The sequence below is a fragment of the Vulpes lagopus genome, chromosome 8 (genome assembly GCF_018345385.1).
Source record: "Vulpes lagopus strain Blue_001 chromosome 8, ASM1834538v1, whole genome shotgun sequence".
NCBI lineage: Eukaryota > Metazoa > Chordata > Mammalia > Carnivora > Canidae > Vulpes > Vulpes lagopus.
This window is the reverse complement of record NC_054831.1, coordinates 74,081,150-74,097,032: the sequence shown is the minus strand read 5'-3', so window position 1 is coordinate 74,097,032 and position 15,883 is coordinate 74,081,150. Positions and strand designations below refer to the sequence as shown.

The 15,883-nt window shown below is 36.5% G+C and overlaps 1 protein-coding gene across 4 annotated transcripts in view; it reads right to left on the bottom strand.

The window, feature by feature from the left end:
* Window positions 1-15,883, bottom strand: part of USP6NL (USP6 N-terminal like) — a 169,671-nt gene that overhangs the window by 63,094 nt on the left and 90,694 nt on the right. For 2 of the 4 annotated variants that reach the window (XM_041767216.1, XM_041767218.1), the window contains 2 exons: window positions 9,013-9,080; window positions 6,951-7,033 (listed from right to left, as the gene is read on the bottom strand). In XM_041767216.1, coding sequence (XP_041623150.1) covers window positions 6,951-7,033; window positions 9,013-9,080 — 151 coding nt within the window. Of the gene's footprint in view, window positions 1-6,950; window positions 7,034-9,012; window positions 9,081-13,095; window positions 13,284-15,883 lie in introns of those variants that run through there. The other 2 variants (XM_041767217.1, XM_041767215.1) reach the window with 2 other exon arrangements.

The window sequence follows — 15,883 nt, the reverse complement described above, 5'->3', positions numbered from 1 at the left end:
GAACTTTCCTAACGGCAAATGAAGTGCCAACTCTAGCTGCTTACCAAAGGAAGGTGCTGGGTACATTTCTTTGGTGTCCCCCTATTGACTAAACAAGACTAACAAACTGCACTATGCCTATTCCCAACACTGAATCAGAACCAAGTTTTGCACTTGTCTATGGAATGGAGCTGATCACCCATCTGCTCAGGCTATGTGGCCTGTGTCAGTCAGGTCCTACAGAAGGCACCTGTGAAATTCAAGATGAAACAGGACTGCTCTCAGCATCCCACCCCACCTTAACATTGAACCATCCTACTAAAAAAAACTCTGGAAAGAGAGATGCAGGAATATACACACAACCAAAGTCAGCCTTAGGCACTACGCAAAAGTAGAGAGACTTGGTGTTGGATTTCCCTCCACCTTGATATTTTACATTATTTCCTTTTGGCCTGTCACAACTCTACCAGGATCTGCTTGCCTGTGCAGGAATGCCATCGTACCCCCAAACAGTTACTAAATTCCTACTAACCAAGTCTTTTTTCATACGCATTTTTTTAATTTTTTGCCTGACATATAACATTGTGTTAGTTTTAGGTATACAACATAATGATTTGATATACGTATATATCACAAATTGATTATTACTACATTGTTTAATTAACATCCATCACTACACATGGCTACATATTTTTCTATTTTTTTTCCCTTGTGCTGAAAACTTTTAAGAGCTACCCCCTTAGTAACTTTCAAATTATACAGTAGAGTATTATTAACTTTAGTCATCATGCTGTATACTTCATTCCCAAGACTGACTTACCTAATAACTAGAAATTCATACCTTTTGACTATCTTCACTCATTTTGCTTACCTCCCACTACCGCCACTTCCATTCTACCTCTGGCAACCAGCAACCTGTTCTCTGTATCTGTGAGTTCATTTTTTTGTTTTAGACTCCACATATAAATGATAGCATACAGTATTTGTCTTTATCTGATTTATTTCACTTAGCATAATGTCCTCAAGGTCCATCCACGTTATCATAAATGGTAAAATTTCATTCTTTTTGTGGCTAAATAAGATGCCTCTATGCCTCTGTGTGTGTTTTCCTAATCCATTCACCCATCAATGGACAGCTTATGTTGTTTCCATGTTTTGGCTATTGTAAATAATATTGTCAATATTGCAGTGAACAAGGGGGTATAAAATCTTGTTGACATAGTAAATTCCCTTTGGATAAATACCCAGAAGTAGAAGTGCTGCATCATATGTAGTTCTGTTTTAATCTTTTGAGGAACCTCCATAAGGTCTTCCATTGTAGTTGTACCATTTTACATTCCTACCAGTAGGGCATGAGGGTTCCCTTTTCTCCACTTCCTTGCCAAATCTTGTTATTTCTTGTCTTTTTGATAATAGCTACTCTAACAGGTATGAGGTGATATCTCATTGTGATTTTGGTTTGCATTTCCCTGATGACTGATGACGTTAAACATCTTTTCATGTGTCTGGTAGCCATTTATATGTCTTCTTTGGGAACATGTCTATTTAGGTTCTTTGCCCATTATTTAATTGGACGGTTTTTTACTACTTAATTGTATGAGTTCTTTACATATTTTGAATATTAACCCCTTATCAGATATCTAATTTGAAAATACTTTCTCTCATTTGGTAGGTTGCCCTTTTAATGCTGTACAAAAGCATTTTGGTTTGATGTGGTCCCACTTGTTTATTTTTGTTTTTGTTGCCTCTGCTACTGGTACCAGATCCAAAAAAATCATTGCCAAGACTGATTTCGAGGAGCTTACTGCCTATATTTTCTTCTAGGAATTTTATGGCCCCAGGTCTTACCTCCAAGCACTTTAATCCACTCATTCTTTTGCATGTGGCTACCCAGTTTTCCCACCACCACTTACTGAAGAAACTGTCCTTTCCCCATTTTATATTCTTGGCTGCTTTGCCATAAATTAATTGCCCATACACCCATAGGTTTATTTCTGGACTCTCAATTCAATGCATAGGTCTCTGCATCAACCTATGTCTCTACTTTTATGCCAATACCATAATGTTTTGACAACCAGAGCTTTGTAATATAGTTTGAAATCATGAAGTGTGATGCCTCTAGCTTTGTTCTTGTTTCTCAAGATTGCTTTAGCTATTTTGGTCTTTGTGTGGTTCCATATCAATTTTAGGACTGTACACGTTCTATTCTGTGAAACATGCCATTGGCATTTTGATAGGTATTACATTGAATCTGTAGATAGCTCTGGGTAGTATGGACATTTTAACAAAATTAACTCTTCCAATCCATGAGTATGGAACTTCTTTCTATTTATTTGTATAAGCTTACATTTCTTTCATCAACGTCTTGTAGTTTGCAGAGTATAAGTCTTTTTGTCCTTGGTTAAATTGATTCCTAGCTATTTTATTCTCTTTGATGCAGCTATAAACAGGATTATTGTCTTAATTTCTTTTTGATAGTTTTTACTATGTATAAAAATGCAATCGATTTTTGTATATTGATTTTGTATGCTGCAATCTTACAGAATTCATTTATCAGTTCTGTAGTTTTTTGGTGGAGTCTTTAGGGTTTTCCATATATAAGAACATTTCATTTGTAAATAGAGACAATTTTACTTCTTCTAGTACTATGTAAATAAGAGACAAGAGTGGGCATCTTTGTCCTGTTCCTGATCTTGGAGGAAAAGCTTTAGCTTCTCACCACTGGATCTGATGTTAGCTGTGAGTCTGTCTTATGTGGCCTTATCCATGATGAGGTCCATTCCCTCCCTATTCGATGGATGCTGAATTGTGAAAACAGTCTTGAGATGCCTTAGATGATCAAAGAGCAAGAATGTGGCCAGGTTTTCCTATATGGATTTTCTTGCATTATTATTGCTCCATACCCAAAATCCTTTATACAAAATCTGCTGTGTGCACAACACTGATTGCCACAGAACTTTTCCTCCTCAAATTTCTGTGATGGCTTGCTTAATTTTTACAGCCTTCTAGGGAGAAAGCAGGGGATTGCTGCTTTACCAAAAGCTACACACAATGTCTAAAACACACAATGTAAAAGCACTGCACCAGCCTCAAGCACCATGGCCGGCAGGCTGAAGGAGAGTACTAAACATTGCTGAATGGATGTATGAAAGAAGGGTGAACACATGCCTGCATACATATATGCATCTTCATCTTGTCTCTTAATGTTCTCCAAGTAGAAGAAAGGAAAGACCAAAGTCTGGATGAGTGCAGAGTATTCCTTTAGGTCAGCAAACTTAAGCCCTGTGGATCAAATCTGGCCCACTGCCTGTTTTTGTAAATAAAGTTTCAATGGAACACCACCATACTCATTAATGTATTGTCTGTGGTTGTTTTCATGCCACAACAGTAGAGTTGAATCATTATGACAAAGATTATATGATCCACAAAACCAAAAATATTGCCTATATGGCTCCTCGCAGAATATGTCTGCCTACCCCCACTTTAAAAAACAAAGGTTTGTCCTCTAAAGGAAAGAGGTACATAGAAGTTGCTAAAAGAAAATGCCAAGCTGGCAGCAAGAAGCTATGCCTCGTAGAAACACAGTTAAGAAAAACAACAACACAGTCATCCCTGGAAAGAAAGGGGCCTTTACTCAAACTGTTTTCATCTGGTATAAACTAAAAAGAATTATTAACTAGAGTCTATGTACCTGTAATTTTCAATATGTCAGGTGACATATTTCTGTGAGATAAACTTTCACTTGGAAACTAAAACTGAACTTATTAAAATCAGTAAGTCGAATATATAGACTAAATTTTGTTTTTGTAGTAAACTGTGTCTAAGTTTAGATTTACTGTAATCAAAAGGATTAGATGAGTAGGAAGTTCTCAAGCTATTGTCATTAAACAGAGGTTCTTTAAAAACAAAAACACCTTTATCTTGGCTTTCAAATATTTATATAGTCCTAGTATATTACAGACAATCTGCTAACTTTTATAAATATATATGTGTTGATTAATTGAAAACCTGAAGGTTGGTCTTAATTTTATCTTTTTTTTGACACAATTCCCTTCTACTTCTATTAATAACTTCTGACCTAAATGCTGTATCTATCATTATCCAAATTCCAAGCATTCCAAGCAGAACAGACTGTGCCTATTTTTGATAAAAATGTTGAAAGTTCAAATTTCGAAATTTCTCTCTTAAATAAGCTTGATTTCTCCATTTTCCAGATGTAACTCTGTCACAGGCATTTGGACCAGGGATAACTCCCCATTTCTGAATCCTAAACAAAGACTTTCCTGTTGCAGCATCAAGCCAAGCTGTTTTGGCAACAGTTTTTATATTTATTGTGAAATCTGTTATAAAGCCCAGTTAGCCCTATACCTCACTTGTGAAGTGAATACTGTCACATATCATAAACAAGTAATTTAAGTTACTAAAACTATAATTAGATATGAAGTCAGCAGTCTTCAGAGAAGATTACAAAGTTACTTTTGGCCATTGTATTGTATTGACATTGACAATTAAAACCCAATTTCACCATAGAACCAATCAAAAACTGCAAAGAACTAAAGTAGCAGAAATAAATGCTCTTTGATCAAGGTGTAACAGAAAGCAATATCTAAATGCCTATGCCAAAAAAAAAAATAAAAAATAAAAAAATAAAAATAAAAAAAATAAAAAATAAAAAATAAATGCCTATGCCAAGTGACTTTATTAAATAGTGCAAAAAAACTTCAGGCTACAATGACAAGCAATGGAAGGCACCAGCAGCAACATCTGAAGAAAGTGTTTTACTCAAATTAGGCACTGTAACAAAAATCAATGACTTTGGTGCAAATCAACAAAGCCTAACATTACACTAAAATCCATTTCTATGCTTCATTATTTTCATTTGTGCTGGATGCTTCAGGACTGCACCACAGTATAAATTTAAAAATCAGTGTGATAGTAGGGGAACTGGTACCAACTGGCTTCATTTTCAAAGAAGTGGTGAGCTTAGCTAGCTGACTATACCTTCATACAAGTGATCACCTTTAAATTTCTTCCTAGGCATCTGAAAGCACTTTTGTGTTTCTCTTAGTTAAAATACAGTAGAGTAGTTAAAGGGAGTAAATGCAGAAGTTCAGCCCTGCTATAAGACTGCCACAGTCTACATCCCACATCTGACACTGTCAACACAACTTGGACCAGCTGGGTGGCCTCTTTCTGCTCCAATTTCATCTAAAGAGAGAGAAAAAAGAGTACCTATCCCAAGAGTTTTTGAGAAGAATGAATGAGTCATCTAAGCAAAGGGCTTAGAACAGTGCCTGGCTCATAGTAAGTGCTCAATAAATACTAACTAATATTATGAAGATGAATAATGGACTGACTAAACAGGTTTCAAGCAAAGAGAAAAGAGACTGGAGGCAATCACTAGATCCCTTTGAAAAGGACAGGTTTTTCACATGTAGTCTGTACTCTATTGGGCCATTTCATGATATAAACAAGACTTTTGATGCCTCGTTTGCAATATACAGTCACTTGAAGAGGTCAAAATGAGCTGAGTTGTACGGCACTTTCTGAATCAAAATCTGGGATAGAACCTAAAAATGTTTTAATTTCCCAGCTCATTCTAGGGTGCAGGCCAAGTTTGGAACCCACTCAGGCTGACAGTGCTAAAAGCTCAAATTGTCCTTTAAAACTTCATTCACATACCTTAGATCTGCACAGTAACCCACACAAATATGTAATCATTTCCTGCCACATTTGTGGCCAAGTCTGATTTATTTAAAAAAAAAAAAAAAGTGGAAGTGGGGGTTTAATTTAAGAACAGTGTTTCCTCATAGTTAAATACTCTGTTCTGTTCAAGTTCAAAATCTTCTAATTATAACTACTCAGGAGAACACTCTGGTTATGTTAATGTCATTAGGTATAATAATAACACCTTATATTTGTCCAGACCTTTCTACAGTTTTCTATCATTTTACTTCTTCAAAGCTTCTACTACACTCTAAAGTATGTAGAGGAGTTAATGATTCTCTCTTACAGATGAGGTATGAAAGGGTTAACTGGGACCAGTGAAGCCACAAGGACACACATTCTCTAACCCACAGAACTGCTTCTCTTATGTTGTTTGCTTGTTTACCCCATGTGATACCAAAAAATACTTTCTAAATGCAAGAAAATCAACAGAAATAGAAAACACAGCCTAAGTGCTACAAGTTTCTGCTATGAACTATCAAGAAATTACATTTTTTTCCTTCAAAATGTAATCATGTATCAAAATAAAAAAAAACTCTGGCTTTTTCCTATTTATAATAAATGAGACTGGAAAACAGTAATGAATGAGGAATTAGCGACTAAACTGGCAGACCCAAACAAACTATAGCCTGAAGGGATCTGCCCAAACAACACAGAACTAGAACAGGCAAACTGGCATCATTAGCAGGATGTTTTCAAGAATCAAAATTACTTTAGCCACTTTACTTTACAGTAGTCTAGACCTCTCTCAACTCTTTATATAACATACTAAGGATAAATGGAATTAATTTTGAGAAGCAGTAACACGAAGGCATTTATAACTATGGGAAAGATCAACAGTATTTCCTTTCATTGTTCATTTTTAGGCTGCATAACACTGAAGTTCTAATGGCTAATTATTTTTAAGATGCATTTACATAAAATGAAATGGTTTGTAATTATTTTTGAAATATAAATTGTTATTCATTTCCATTTAATTCTGCTAAATTATTAATACAACTCATTTTTTGCACTTTATGTTCTTACTAAAATACAACAAATATTAAAGACTGTATTCTTAACTATAGTTCAATGTTAATCATAGAGCTTAAAAATGCCAGGAACTGAAAAACAAAAAGCACACTGCAGGACCCGTCCTGGAATCTTATTCACAGGTATGGTATTAAAAATAAAGAAAATCAATATAATAGGTCACCATAGAAACATTATAATAAATAAGTTTGCTTTCAGTCAATGCAACTTACTGTAAAAAGCCAAATCTGTCTGTAACTTTGTAAACAAGGTAATCCGCATCCTCCCAAGGTTCAATCTCTGCACCTTCTCGTCCCTGTAATGGAGATAAAGAAGGGTATTATTGGGAATTGATAAAACTGAATATGCAAAACAGACCACAAAACAGTACTTTTTATGAATTAATAATAAGAGTTAGAAATGAGGCATTATCACCCTAAATTAACTTCAAAAAAACCAAACTACTTTTGGCAATAGAATCAGTATTTCCCAATACAAGCTTCAGAAGATCCTGTATGACAGAACAATGACATGCAGTGGAGTCCTGATCAGACTTGGGTTCGTGTGAGAAACTGGGTAAGACAGAGCAAGAAAGGTAAGAAAGTGACTCAAGAAAAAAACTGCCAAACTTCAACATGTTTGACTAAACATGTCTTAGAAAAGAACTACTCCTTGCCTTTTCCTCCAAACTCCTCAGTACAGTAAGCTATTCACCTTTCTTTCTCCTTCTTTACTTCACAGCTACTGTGACACTATTCTTGCCAGGGTCAAAAATGAGCTGTCATTGTCCAATCCAGTGGACACTGTTCAGTTCTTACCTAGCAGATTCTTTTCAGTGCGTTTGTCAAGTGTTGCTCACTCCCCATTCCTCAACCTCTCTCCCATCAGCCTCTCTTGCTTCTCCTCATACCATCCGACTCTTCTAATGGGTCTTTATAGGTCCCTCTTAACTACCAGTGCTCTGCCCTCAACCCGCTACTCTTCTCTCTATACTGCTGAGGCCGTTAACTAGTTTTGATTAGAGGAGGAACCTCAGATGTCTACAGCAATCCATCAAGTTTTAAACTCAATGCCTACCTGTCTTGTGGACCCCTCTATCTACATATATTTGATCAATGACTGCATGAGGGCTAGCCTAGTCACTAAGTGTTGACTACATGGAAAAAAACACATGCAAGCATAATTGAATGACAGTTCTATTGGTTTTATATTAGTTAAGCAGTTAAATAAGTTAATTAGGTTTTTCACAGACTACCCTAAAACCTATTCACAATAATGGGAAATTGTGATGCTCCAAATAATCAGTTTAAAAACAAACTCTAGGAAGGTAACTATTAAGTGAAGCACTGCCTGCCTGTATGCCTCCTTGGGAGCAGGGTACTGTCCAGATGGCTTTCTATAATTTCATGCTCCTGTTATTCTCTCAAATAATCAAAAATAACAGATATTAAATTACATGCAACTGATACAAATATAAAACATGACATTTATAAATCACCACCTACAACCCATTACAGACCTCAGGAGGTAAAGTAATAATGAGGAGACATGTAAATTGTCAACAACTGTGATATTCTAGGGCATCAAAAACCAGATTCCATAACTAACATAGAGATAAAATACTAAGGGAGATTATACATAATGCATAAGTTCAAATTTTCAGATCTGTGTTAAAATTTTAATAGCATATATAAATTATAAATAAAATGGGTCTTTAATTCTATATACTGACATATTCAAATATTTACTGAATACCTAGCATGAGTCAGGAACTATTCCAGGTATTTTGGATACAAGAGTAAATCAGACAAAAGAAATCCTTACCCTCACAGTTTAGATACTAGGAGAGTAGACAAAAAAAAAAAGTATAATACAAAGTATGCTGACAGAGTAAGTGTTATAGTGCAAAATAAAGAGAACAGGGATCCAGAGTGCTGGGGAAGGGGGGTCAGAGAAGATGTCACTAAGAGGGCAGCATCTGGGTAAAGATCTAAGAAAGGTGAGGCAATGAGGCATGAGAATATCCAGAATACAAGGGTTCTAGTCATAAGAAATAGCCAGTGCAAAGGCCCAGAGACAGGAGCAAGCCTGGTGTGGTGGAAGAACCACAAGAGACCAGAGTGGCTGGAGCAGAGGGAAAGAGGTAGAGAAAATCTGGAGATGAGTCAGAGAAAAAAGATGACTTCCATTGTCACATGAAATAAACAAACTGCTTCTACAATTTAAGCTCTTAAAAAATCCTTTTCTATTTATATGCTTTTTCTAATAAAACTTACTCAAAGTATAAATACTTACTCTGTCATATTTAGCAACTATTTCAGCTCGCTCCTGGGCAAGTTTGAGTGCTACATCCTGGTCCGAATCTGTGGAGAGATCAAATTTAGATGAACCATTATTTAAAGAACCATAAAGTTAATTAATTATAAAACTAAGAGAAAACAAAAATAAAACAATAAATTGGTACTGCCTAAAGAGACAAACTAGCAAAATCAAACTTAAAAGGCCAAGTTACATATCTGTAACTACAACTTTGAGATATCAATGTATCTATCATTTCAATAGTATATATGATATTCAAAAAAAAAACAGATTTGTTAACATGTCATTAACTTAGGGGAGATGATAAATCTTCCCTCAAGAATCAATTTTGGATCTAATTTCAGAGAAGTAAGTATTAAAGTAGAAACAAACTAAAAGCTCTAAGTTTTCAGATGAAACCCCTCTGGGTATGTGATGAGAAGAACATTCAAGAAGGCTTTTATAAATTGAGGTAATTTGTCCACAAAACAAACCAATGTAAGATATACTTAAGGAGTTAAAAAAAATTATTTCTCCTACATGATGAAAATAATTACTTCTTCATTTAGCCTCTGAGGTCCCCCTCATCAATTGTCTCAACTACTATGATAATCTCCAATTTTATTGCACACACACATATCCTTCTGTCTTACTACCACCAGGTATCTTTGAGAAACACAAATCTGAGAACAGCAGCAGCAGAGATCGTAACATTTAATAGTATGCATATGATTACACATCTCAAGTACTGTAAAGAAAAACAAAAGACCAATAACAGACTACACTAAAAGCACCTCTTATCAAGAAGAAAAAGACAAACATTCCACTGGAAATTTGGGCAAAGGCCATGAGCAAGAAATTCCCAAGAGTAACAACTGCAGCCGCAAGCCTATCGGTATCCTAACTTCCAGGCAGATAGTAAGATATCACCAGGCAGCAGATACCGTGAAAACCACTTTACAAGCCTTATCACATTTATTTCTCACAATGACACCCTAAAATAGATATCATATGAATTCTATCACACAGACGAAAAAACGAGGCCTAGAGATTTCAGCCAACCTGTCTAAGGTCAAAAAGCAAGAAAAGGGCAAAACTCAAATTCATAGAGTCTTGACTCCACAGCCCATAATTTTAAGGATTACTTTATAAAAATGATTACTAAAGACCCAAGAAAAGACTTCTGGGGAAAGATGACACGTGGAACATATATTTTATATCCATTCTTCTTGAAACTCACTAATACAGGGATTCTTTCAATCCCCTTCCTCAAAGGCCCAGCAAATGGTAGCTCCTGAGGAGAGGGAAGGGTGGGGTTAAACAGAAAGCTGAGGAAAGGAGTTAATCCCCTGAAGGAATAGAAGGGATTTGCACGCGTAGAAGAGGCTGGGTGTAGGGAAGGTAACCACATCTTCGCCCTCCACCCTCCACAGCAGGAGACCATGAAGGAGCAATACAGGCCTGCCATCTAGCACTAGGGACGAAAACAAAAACTGAATCAGCCTGGGGAATGGAAGGTGGTTACTTCTGTGGGGTGGGCTGTGAGAAGGGAGGAGTATGGCAGTCAGCTATTTTTCAAAATAAGTTGCACAAGACTGCTGACTCTTAAAACCAAGTATAGCTCTGATAAAAATAAAATCTAAATTTAAAATTTAAAAATAAAATCTAAACTGCATTGATGTTACTCAATGTTGACAACAGCGTGGGTAGCTTACTCTAAGGTGAGAGTTAACCAGTTATAAAAATCTTTGTGAAAAGCAATTTGGTAATATGTCTGCAGAATCTCAAAAACAGGCATATCTCAACAATTCCACCTCTAGGGATTTAGGCCAATGAGATCATCAATATAACAGTAAAAATTGGGGAAAATAGGAATTTGTAAATTTTTAAAAAGTTTATCTGGGGAAAAAATGTTTATGTCACTGCTTTTCTCAGACTACAAAGTATCAATATACTATCCTTTGGGGCAAAAGTGAATAAATAATATAGTGGTTCAATAAAATAACAAAAATGCAGACTCATTTAGATTTTCATAGTGAACTAATACAGTCAGGAGTCTGGGATAATCAATTCAATTATATATTCATTACCCTACTCTAGAATTATGGACCGAGTCCTTTACCCTCTTCTTTTTCTTTTTTTTTTTAAGATTTTTAAAAATTTATTTATTCATTAAAAACAAAGAGAGAGAGAGAGAGGCAGAGACACAAGCAGAGGGAGAAGTAAGCTCCATGCAGGGAGCCTAATATGGGACTCGATCCTGGGACCCCGGGATCACTCCCTGAGCCAAAGGCAGATGCTTAACCACTTAGCCACCCAGGCGTCCCCCTTTTCCCTCTCTGTTGCCCAGCTTCACAACATAAACTCCACTTTTACAAAAGGGTAGCAAAAGCAAATTAATAGAAATTAAACTTGAACTAGGAAAGCTGACTATGTACTAAATTCCATTTCCATTATCAGAACAACTAAGTGTGAATATCTACGGTGATCAGACCAAATTCAATGCATGAGTACATTCTTTGAATGTATTCTATACCAGACCTTCATTGCTGCTATCAGTCCTAGGAGCCTCCACCCTATTTCCTACTTAACAATGAAAAAATGTGAAAGTATAAAGGCAAGAACTGGAAACAGTGTGGAATTGAGAAGATGCAACGTATCCCAAGAAAGCACCATTGTGGTGAACTATAAGATAGAAAGCTTTCTACAGATCCTCTCCAGTCTACAGATTTCCAGAAAGGAAAACCTAACTACATAAAAGAAGTTGTACTGGAACTGAATGAAACTGTATCTTAATTTTATGAGAGAAAGATCATGTACTTTAACATGATTAGAGTAGCTGACATGGCTCTAAATCAAACAAAATAAGTTCTGGATCTTTACATTCCTTTAGAAATTTCTTATTGCTACATTTCCCCGTGGAGAAAATTCTGTAATGTTGACAAATGGGTTCTTTAAAAAAAAACACTAATTTTATAAAATACAGCCAAACGTGCTTCCTTGAAGAGACTAAATGTAAATGCCAATTCTTCCCAACATGGACTGTAGAGACATGACTTAGTAATCTACATTGTGAGGCAACCATCTTTGGAGTAAGAAGTAATATCCCTATGCGGAATTCACTCTAGTTATATATTTCATACTGTCTGGTCTATGGTTGGGAAGTTTATTAAGAATTACACTAAAATCCTCCCTTTGGCTTCATTCTGAGTGCTTATTTAGAAATTCCACTGCAAGAACAGAGAGTCTGCCCTAAAACACTGACCACAAAGGGGTATTAACAGCTGTTTAGTGTCTGTGCACAAGTGTGCACTAAGTTCCAGGCACCTATTAAACAATGACAGTTGTGTTACTCAGTACTTACATCACAAGTCATTATTAAATTTTAAAAATCTCTATTACATTACTCAAGCCAAATTAAATCAAATTATTTTTACTGACTTCACATCTAATACAACAACATTCCAAAGGAAAAGAGGCATATTTTAAGCAGTAAAAAATCAAAAGACATTGTATTAAATACTCCAAGTATACAGGAAAACATATCTGAGCACAAATAAATGGAAGGTAACAACAGCCATCGCATCTTATGAAGCGTTTTAAAAACTGACAAGTATAACATTTTAAGAAGGCCTCCAATCCCCTTTAAACACAAGAACTGGGCAGCCTGGGTGGCTCAGCAGTTTAGCGCCACCTTCGGCCCGGGGAGTGATCCTGGAGACCTGGGATCGAGTCCCACGTCAGGCTCCCTGCATGGAGCCTGCTTCTCCCTCTGCCTGTATCTCTGCCTCTCTCTCTCTCTCTCTCTCTCTCTCTCTCTCTCACATGAATAAATACTTTTAAAAAATTAAACACAACAACTTTTAGGAATCAAGCATCCTCCTGAATGACATTTTTTTTTAAAGCAGGCACTGTAGTTTAGTATCACTCAATCCCAAATTGTAATGAGCAAGTCAAAATTATTAAATTTCAAATTCAATCCATTAAATCAAAATTGACAACAGACATTTTTCCTAGTGTACATTCTGACAGCTAATTATTATATATAAATCTACTATTCCAATGTAAGAAGTACTTTACCCTTTGTTAGACAGTTAGTCCGGCCTTGGGAATTAACGGCAGCTTCAGTCCTCATAGAGCAAACTTATCTACTCCAAGATTTCATTATTTTACAGTTCTTAAGCACACCAGGGGTGTTAGATGGTGCCTCAAACATTCTTAGAACAAACCGAAACTCAAAAGTAGAAGGCAGCTCTACTTTAAACTATTTGTGAAAGAAGCATAAGAAAGAAAACGTTTCTAGGGGAGAAGAAAAGACCTTTCTGTGGTTACACGGACTACAGATAGTCCAACAAAGATGATGTTTGTTGAGGGTAAAAACATGTCTTTCAGTCCCAAGTATGAACCACACCAGCCTACACCCAGCATTCCATCTGACAACAAACAGGGGCTTGAAACAAGCAGCTTTACAACACGCCTTCGTCTTGTACTGCAAAATTAGCCACACGCTTACTACTTTTAATGAAATCTGTCATGAAGCAACAAAGAAAAATTTTATAGAAAACACCAAACTAAAGCTAAGTAGGAACGTTCTCCTCAAATATGTTGTACATCTTAACATAATTTTTAATATGAATACTTCAGCTTCTGTTTCAGACACTAAGTGAATACATGTTAAATTCTGGAAGGATTTGGAAAGTTTTAACACATCACACATATACACGTCAAACAAATGTTTTGTGAAACAAATGCTTCGTGAAACAGTGAGTGCAACTACTGTAGTGTGGTACTGTGAAATTTTCTATTCTATTCTATTTATTCTTTCTCAGTTCCCTTCAGTGATCTTTATTTCAAATGGACAAGGGCCTACAATTTGGGAACCACTTTGTAATTGTAACAGCCATGTTAGAGGCATGCTTGTGAACACTGATTACACTTAACTGGACACTAATGCATTGTTTACACTCAGCTTAAGACACTTGTAATATTTAATATAAGCAAAAGATCTCAGAAGCTTAGAGAAAGGGGAAACTTTCAAGTCATATACTGAGAAATGAGAATCAGACTAGTACCAAACTTCTTAGCAGCTAAAAGATAATAAAACTCTATTTCCAAAGTTCTGAGAAAAAGAAATCATCGCCAACTTAGACTTCTATACCAAGCCAAACTATCAATGACATATGAAGAAAAACATAAAAACATTTCTAGACACTATGAGTTGTGCTAAGCTCAAGAAGGACCCTCCCACAAACACGCAGAAGATGTCCACATCCTAATCTCTGGAACCTGTGAATGTACCTTATATGGCAAAAGGGATTTGCAGACACAGTTAAGTAAGGCTCTTGAGATGGGGAGATTAACCTGGATCATGTAGTTGGGGCCAACGTAATCCTAAAGCACCCTATAAAATTAAGACAAGTGTGATGATGGAAGTAAGAGGTTGGAGTGCTGTGAGGAAGGAAGGGGTCACAGCCAAAGAAAGCAGGTGGTCTCCAGAACTTAGAACAGGCTAGACTCCAGAAGGAATCAGCCAGGCTGACACCTGTGACTTTGGTCCAGTGAAACGGATTTCAGACTGTGGCTTCCAGAACTGTTAACAGAATAAATCTTTGTTGTTCTAAGCCATCGGGTTTGTGGTCATTTGTAAGAGCAGGGATAGGAAACCAATACAATGATTCAAAGTTCACTACCTATGAAATGTTTCTTCTTTAAAAAATCTGAGAAAAAAAAAAATCTGAGAATACACTACAGAAAAACAAGACAACAACAGAAAGAACTGACAGCGACTCTCTCCTTTTCCAAACTTCAGTCACACACTCCTAACCTTCTTCCTGACGAGGCCTCACCCTGTCTCTGGCCTGGCTCGCCTTGTTCCCCACACTCTGACAGCTGGTCACCCTGACTTTACCCAGAACCCTCTTCAGTCAGTGTAACAAGGACCTCCATAACCCTGATGTCACTCTACCTACTGAATCTTTTACTCTGTTGGCTATGAACCCCACTTGTCCTTATTGCATTTGGAGGGGAGCCTGATCTCCCTTTCCTGTTGTCGACAGTCCCCACACTAACTGCAATCATCCTGAACAGAGTCTTCTTTACTTTTTAACGAGTGCCAGAATTTTTTTTTTTTTAAACAGAATCAAAAAGAGGGGCAGACACAGGATCCATGAAATCTTAGGACACTATAATTAGACATTTCCAGATGCCAACTATGTAGTTGCCAAGAGAGTAGCCAGCCTACATAATAGGGAAACTAGGTGTCTTCAGGAAGAGAGTGAATATTATTAGTGATACAGTAAAAGCGTATACATAAAAGACTTCAAAAAGAGGGTGAAAGGACTGGTAGAAATCTCAGAACAGGCAAAACAGAAAGTGATAAAAGTCACAGTCAAACAAACGTACATTTAGGGCATTTGTACATTTGAACTGGGTGGCATATAGGAGAAATGAATTCATGTGACCTCGACACTTTCAACAGTAGGATTTTTACTTTCTTCCTACACACATCATAATATTTGAGACTGAGGTAAATAATACCAACATTATTTTATGATATCGATATTATTCTGACTATGTAAGGACTTTACTGGCTTTTACTGATCACAATCAACTATAGACAAAGTGTCCAAAACTGAACTCTGATGTGCACACATAGACCTCACTCCAAACTTAAGCCTCTTTCCTAAAAGCAGCTACCTGACATACAAAAAACATTCTCCACACGATACAGGAACTCCATGTACGCATGTGCACACACACAGTGGTCAACTTCCCTTTTCTAGCCCAAAACTAGAAGCGTTCTATAAATAATGCCACACCTTACTCTTTTTCATTTAACAGTACATCCTGGAGATTGTGCATATCGACA